The following is a 6,771-nucleotide window of genomic DNA, read 5'->3' as shown; positions in this document are numbered from 1 at the left end:
CCATGGCTGCCATCCAGCAGAGACCTGCTCTGGTCTAGTATACCCCCCTTGTCCTGGGCATTCTCTCCACCCATCCCAGGACATTAGAAATCTCTCTCCCCACTGACAAGTACAGTCAGACCTCATGGCAAGTAGGTCAGTAGGTGCCAGAGGTGATGGAAAGAATGGTACCCCAGCCCCAGTGGTCGCCCTTCCCTGTACCTTCCTGATGCCCCCAGGGGTAATAGGTGGCAGCCATGGTCAGAGGTAGACCTGGCTTTTACCTCAAATCCCCAGGACTCAGGGCCTACCAGTGTTCCTAAGTGTTCCTGTGACTTTCCAGTTGTAGGATACACTGCCATGAGAGGAAGAGAGGTGGCTTCAAGGCCCCCAATCAGGGCCTATTTGGGCTGGGCTGGGGCAGGGGGATGTAGCCCTGCAAACAGAGCATCTTTCATGTGTGTCCCTGTGTCCAAGGCTTATGGAACAAAGGAGTGGAGATTGAGAGCTTCTGCTCTGCCTTCTGTTTGTAAAGATGGGAGGGACAAGGCAGGCAGTGAAGGGGAGGAGCTGGACAGAGCACTGGCCAACGGCCAGGGACTCCTTGGGGTAGAGCTGTGTGGGATGCAGAGCTGCAGAGAGTGGGCCCACACCAGCTGTTACCCTGCCATCTGTGTGCTGCTGGCCTCCAGGGCTGACACCAGACAGCATGCTCCTGAAGGCACCTTTGCTTCTGGGGCTCATTACACTGGTGTCTCATGTCTGTAGTTCTGACTTTGTGGACATTAGTAGGAGAGCAAATCACTTTGCCCTGTGTGTGGAGTTTGCAGTGTTCCATTTCAACCAAGTCTATCCAGATGAGTATGCATACAAGTTGCTGTGGGTACGGCGAAGCCAGCGCAAGGTAAGTGCTGTATCCTCCCTCCCTGTGGCTCCATATTCACCTAGAGACCACACTTAGGAGGGGCGAGTCCTGGATCCACAGGGAAGAGCATTCCTAAATGCCCAGATCTGTTTTTGTCTGTTGTATCATCATTTTAATTTGGCAAATATTGGTAAAAAAACACAAGTTCTCATTAGAAGTGTTCCAGGTTTCCAATTTGTTTTCCTTATGAGTGAGGCCCCTGAATAACAAAGGGGAGAAGGAAAGAGGTGAGCAGAAAGCAAGTACTGAAGACAGAGATCCAGCTGCGGAGTGAAAGAGGGAAGAACAGGGGCTGATGAGGCAGCTGAGAGAAGCTAGAGTGGGACAAACAAACAAGAAACGCTAAGAAAAGCGGTAGATGGGAAACAAAATCCTGAGAAGGAAAGGCATGACAGCAGTTGAGCTGTGAGGCTCCTGTATGAAGCACTGTGGGTCCAAGCCTGGGTGGGAGATGGCAGAGATGACAGGCAGGGATGTGTTCTCATGTGACTGTTATGCTGGTGAGGACAGGCCAACGGCCCCCAAGTTCATAAGTGAAATAGTGGAAAGCTGGGGCAAGAGCTGCACGTGTGGGGGCCCAGGGCTGAGGGGAGGTGAAAGGTATGGGGAGTGGTCAGGGAAGGCATCTAAATGACAGGTACTCCTGGAAGGACCCAGTCACATGGAGGGTGGGGATAAGGAGGGCAGACAGCTGTGGAGAGGACCCTAGAGGAACAAGCAACAAGTGTCCCTGGGGATGGCCTGAAATTCCAGGGACTGGATTTGCTATGAAAGAGGTGCAGAGAGGCAGGAGTACAGTGGGAAGTGGGACTAGGGGCACCTTTCAGGGCCCCAGGTGAAGACTTGGGATGTTATCCTTGGAGTTCTGGAGACCCATGGAAGGGGTTCTCTCAGAGGCTCCACAGCCACTGGGATGCAGTGATCACTGGGAATTGGAAGAAGTGCTGGCTTCTGTATCTGTTGGAGGTTGATGTGGAGTGCACTGGTATGAGGGTGTGAAAGAGGCTCAAGGACGGACCCTGGGTGTTTTTCCAGAACACATGGGTGTGCAGTGACTCTATCAACTGAAAAGACACAGCAGGTTTGGAGAAGACACAAATAGATCTGGGAATTTAGGATTCCTGAAACAGCCCAGGCAGAAGAAGGTCTTGTGTTATAGAGCCTTAAAAGCGAGAAAGAGGTTGGGTCTGATAGAAACGTGTCATTAGTCTCTGTCGGGAAAACCTTTCCCACTGCTGTTTATTCTTACCATTTTGTGCTTTCTTTGGACAGAATACATACTGCTGTCCAGAACTCATTCTGTCCATGCCCAGATTCTGGTCCCCGCATGAACTGTCCTGAGCCAGGATAGCCTACCATGCCAGCAGGGCTCTGATGGAGAGGGTCTCAACTCTTCACCACATTCCTGAAGATGGCCCATGCACATAGCCCACCAGATTCCTTCACTCTTTCCCATTTCCTTACCTTCCGCCTCTTCCTTAGACAGCAGCCAGCCCTGGAGACCTGGAGGCTTCAGGAGCTCCTTGGGCATAGAGACCACAGTTACTGCTTCAGCCCCTGTGCCCTGTCCCAGCTCAGGGTCTGGCGAACATGCAAGTGGGGCTGGTGGTGCATGTGTGTGTGTGTGTGTGTGTGTGTGTGTGTTGGTGGTGTGTGTCATGTTGATGGTACATGTCTAGGTATGAGTGGGTATCATGTGTCAGCTGTAAGAACTGAGTCTCAAATGAAGTCAGCTTTCTAGACAATTCCAAATCAGTCCACTGAGAGGCAGATTTCTCCTTATGGTGAATTCTGACTATATTTCTATGTTTGAGTTCTTCCTCTTTTTTTTTTGTTTTACTTAAAAATTTTAATGTTTATATTTGAGAGAGAGAGAGAGACAGGGAGAGAGAGAGAGAGAGAGAGAGAGAGAGAGAACAAGTGGGGGTGGGAGGCAGAGAGTGAGACAGAGATACAGAATCCCAAGCAGGCTCCAGGCTCTGAACTGTCAGCACAGAGCCCAACACAGGGCTCAAACCCATGAAGTGGGAGATCATGACCTGAGCTGAAGTTGGACATTTAACTGACTGAGCCAACCAGGTGCTCCTGTTTGAGTTCTTCTTGTGCTTTTGTGGATTTATTTCTATTTAACAAAATAAAATAATAACTTTTAATAATTCCTGATAGAAGCCTAACAAACACATGGAACAACACTGCTTTGTAAATATCCACCTTAATGAACATTAGCAAGAAGAGCCTTTCTGTATAGCCAGTTCCCACATGAAGAGAGGCAGAGCATTCCCAGCCCCCAGGACCCTCTATGTCCCCATCTGGATGCTGTCCCGAAAGGAATGGCAAGCTCTGATGGCTGATCAGTGGACTAACACACCTGTTATCCTACTGTCCAGAGAAGGACTCACTGGTGTGCTCACATTGTGTCTGGCTGATGCTGTGTAGGTGTCCAATGAGAGATGGGTGGTGCTGTCAGTGTTGCTGCAGACCATGCAGGCACCTTGCTGTGCAGTCTTCCATTCTGTGCATTCATGGTGCTGTGAATGTGAGTAAAAGCTACAGGTCATCAGGAAGAGTGCTACAGGGAAGATTCTAGTGCATGTACATATGGACATCTTCTTATAAGAAAAAAGGGAAAATGAAGAGGAAAAGGTGAAATAAAAAATCATTTAAAATTAGAAAAATAAGAGTCATCACACATACATATGTCCTTATTCATTTACATATGCACATTCACAGTTTTTGCCGTTTTCCTTATGGTTTTCTGTTTTTCTCATTAATGCAAAGTATTTCACTGCAGTTTCTACAATTTGTTCTTAACAGCAGTTTACTTTGATATATTTAATGGAGTTGGAGTTGGGCCAAACCATTTGCTCAAAACAGGATGAAGATCTGGAAAACTGTCCCTTACAAGAAGGCCCGAGAGAGAAAAAGGTTTGAGAATATGATGAACATTCACATAAAGGAGGGTTGATGGGAGGAGGCTTAGGGAAATTGTCAGGGATGGTCATGGGCCAGAATGAGAGTCTGGCTCCTCTCTCCCCAGGTTCCAGAGCTTCCCATTGAAGGGGGATGTGGTCATTCCAGGCAGAAAAGAGCTGCTCCTAGAAGGGCAGCGAGCTGAGCCCTGTACTTACAGCTGGCCTCTATAGTAGCCTTCTTGTGTTATCATCTATGAGCGGATCTTATTCAGGAGACTTGGACCCCAGGCATGAGCCTCAGTCAGGATGATGCTCAGCCAGGATGGGTGCTTATCTCGGTACTCCCATCCCAGACTTGGGGGTAGCATCCTTTCAGGGTAGGTTTGCAGCTGCTGCTGAGTGTTGGCAGCACTAGTTGGACCACCTCCTGGGCAGTCTGCTGGCTCCCTAAGAACTCAGGGGGGCGGGGGCGGGTGCTTAAGGCAGCATAATCTGCACTGACAAGACTCTGAAAGGGCACGTAATGGTCCCACCACATGCCCTCTCAGGAACCCTTGTTCCACATGTGCAGATTCAGCAACCCCTGCCCATTATTCTGGTGGAATCTTAAGCTCCTCAAGTCCTACCCCAGGTCACTGTTTGTTTTTGCTTTTCATCTTTTGTAGTTTTTCATGCACCTTGAACTCCTATTCAGTCCTTCATGCTAAATGTTCTCCATGTGTGAAACTGTTCTAATCTCATAATTACTTTTTTTTAGGTGGACTGCACCTTTGTTGTGGATATCAGACCATGGCTTTCCCAGTTCTCCCTCCTGAACAGCACCTGTGTGCAGAAATAGGCTGGGAAGGGGCCCCTGGCTCCTCATACAAAAGATCCTTTTCCTCCAGAGAGCAACAGTCTGTATGTAGTCCCAGGTCTGTTCAGCACCAGGAGAATTAAAAGAATCTCAGAGCACTTTTTGGGTCCCTGTCAGTTTTGCACTTTCCTGAATCATTTTTATTTTATAAATGTTGCTGCTGTGACAAGAAGTACAGAATTGATCATCCTTATTATTCTTACATTGGCTATTGGTGCACAGTGTTGAGTCAATCAGACTCCCCAACTCATGGGAGGCTGCCCTCGTGGTTCTTTCAGGGCCCCCACTGGTTGGTTGGTATATTTATTCATTCAGTCATCCATTAATATAACCATCCATCCGTCCTTCCATCCATCCATCCATCCATCCATCCATCCATGTATCCATTTCTTCACTCATTCTCCAATCTCTCCAACCCCTCATCTATTCCACTCAAAAGGAATGCAGACAATTTTGTGAGGGAACATCCACCTGTATCTTCTTTATTTCAGCACTCACAACGGGGTGGTCCTTCTGAAGTGGGGCCATATCTCATCACAGGGATTGGAGGTGGGTGAATGAAGCTGACAAAAGGCTTTGCCCTTCTTGGACACCCATCAGGGCATCTGCACATAAGCCTCACTGACACATAATTAGATCTTCTCCAAAGCCTCTGATGATAGCTCAGAACACAATAGCTCCAGTCTCTATGTCTCACCTGCTCCCTGAGGCCTGTAACCCCCTCCCAGCACAGGCTGACCTCCATGGCTGTCAATGCCAATCACTACTCCTGGGACAGCCACTGTGGTTACAGACACCCAACCTGATGAGTAAGTCTGTCTTCTGAGATACTCATGGGGATGGCCTGGAGGGGCAGAGTAAAGAGAGTGTGGGAGCACCTGGGGGAATGACTGGGTCAGAGAGGCAGTAACAATACTGCTTGGAGGAATACTTCAGAATGGAGGGGCTGAGCATCTTTCTTCCTTCTTCCTGGGTTTCTAAGGACTCTGATTTGAGTGGCTCCTTGTTGAAAGTCTGCCTGTTTCCTGGCCCATCTATTTTTGTGAAATGGTCATAGGGATGATGTGACAGAATTTTCCAAGACAATTTTGGACAGTTCCATTGGGTATAGCACAAAAATAGTGGTCTGGTTCAGCTTTGGTTCTTTGACACATCTGTGTATAAAGTTTGTGACCTCTCCCACGCCTTGGTAGGGACATACACAAACTTACAAGGGTAAGTCTGTGTGGCCAACAGATAATAGGTCACTATTACCCATCCTTTCTTGAGAGAACTCAGGTTCTGAGGGATTGTGGCTTCACCTGAGGAAGGCCTAGTGTCCTGTTCTTTCTCACTATGTCTATTGTGTCTTCTGATCCATGAAAACCCCTTGGTTTAATTTTACAAATCTCCTAGAGATCAGGCCATACCTACCCTCTCTACTAAAGAAGAATCTTTGTGAACCAAAATCAGAAATACATACAGTCTCCAGGTGATTGGCACTGTGGCCACATTTGGGAAATAGTTCTCTAAGGAACTGAAATATTTAGAAATGTGTGAAATGTAGCTAGTGTATTTTGTTTGTGACCTATGTCTTTCCTCTGGTTCATGCTTTCATAGAATATAGAATTAAAAACATGGCCCCATTCACTCGACTCATGATCACAGGTCATGGTTTGTGCAAGAGTCTTTGGCAAGGTGGGTAAATGTGCCTGCCACCATTGCCTTTGATGAGCACACATTAGTAACTTTTGAATGATACAGCATTATCCAAGGTGAGTCAGCACCAGGAGCAGCCTGTCCTGTGTCAATGTGTCTTAGAGAGACCTCTCCAGATCCAGCCCAGTCATTCATTGTCCCAAAATCAGTAGGGAGTAAAAATATACTTGAAAGTTACAATATAATCACCCATATAGAAACATTGACATGCATTTCAGAAATTCTCTATTTCCACAAACCCAGAATGTTTTATGGGATTTACTGGTTTGAGGGAGCAGAGGTCTTTGGAATATATCTGTGAGACCCCTTCTGAAATGGGGGCTTAAACCAAAATCTCAGCACTGAATTCTCTGGGGAAGCTTCAAAGTGAAAAGGGAGGAGGTGAAAGAGAAATAAAGGAA

At 47.4% G+C, this 6,771-nt stretch overlaps 1 protein-coding gene across 2 annotated transcripts; it reads left to right on the top strand.

The window, feature by feature from the left end:
* The first annotated feature begins 582 nt into the window (after positions 1 to 582).
* Positions 583 to 4,770, top strand: LOC132664242 (putative cystatin-15). 2 transcript variants are annotated; one of them, XM_060610822.3, is made up of 3 exons: positions 583 to 883; positions 3,722 to 3,829; positions 4,574 to 4,770. In XM_060610822.3, the coding sequence occupies exons 1-3, from the start codon at positions 689 to 691 to the stop codon at positions 4,652 to 4,654; spliced, it is 384 nt and encodes a 127-aa protein (XP_060466805.3). In that variant the 5' UTR covers positions 583 to 688; the 3' UTR covers positions 4,655 to 4,770. The 2 variants fall into 2 exon arrangements, with proteins under 2 accessions (XP_060466805.3, XP_060466796.3); XM_060610813.3 differs by having other exon boundaries at positions 585 to 883; positions 3,719 to 3,829.
* The last annotated feature ends 2,001 nt before the right edge of the window (positions 4,771 to 6,771 follow it).

The sequence above is a fragment of the Panthera onca genome, chromosome A3 (assembly GCF_046562875.1).
Source record: "Panthera onca isolate mPanOnc1 chromosome A3, mPanOnc1 haplotype 2, whole genome shotgun sequence".
Taxonomy (NCBI): Eukaryota; Metazoa; Chordata; class Mammalia; order Carnivora; family Felidae; genus Panthera; species Panthera onca.
Note: the sequence above shows the minus strand (reverse complement) of the source record. Positions and strands in the feature narration are given on the sequence as shown.

Coding starts and splice junctions, on each gene's coding strand:
- LOC132664242 (XM_060610813.3), top strand. CDS start 689: ATGCTCCTGAAGGCACCTTTGCTTCTGGGGCTCATTACACTGGTGTCT. Junction 884..3,718: donor TACGGCGAAGCCAGCGCAAG/GTAAGTGCTGTA, acceptor TGTTCTTAACAG/CAGTTTACTTTGATATATTT. Junction 3,830..4,573: donor AAGGCCCGAGAGAGAAAAAG/GTTTGAGAATAT, acceptor ACTTTTTTTTAG/GTGGACTGCACCTTTGTTGT.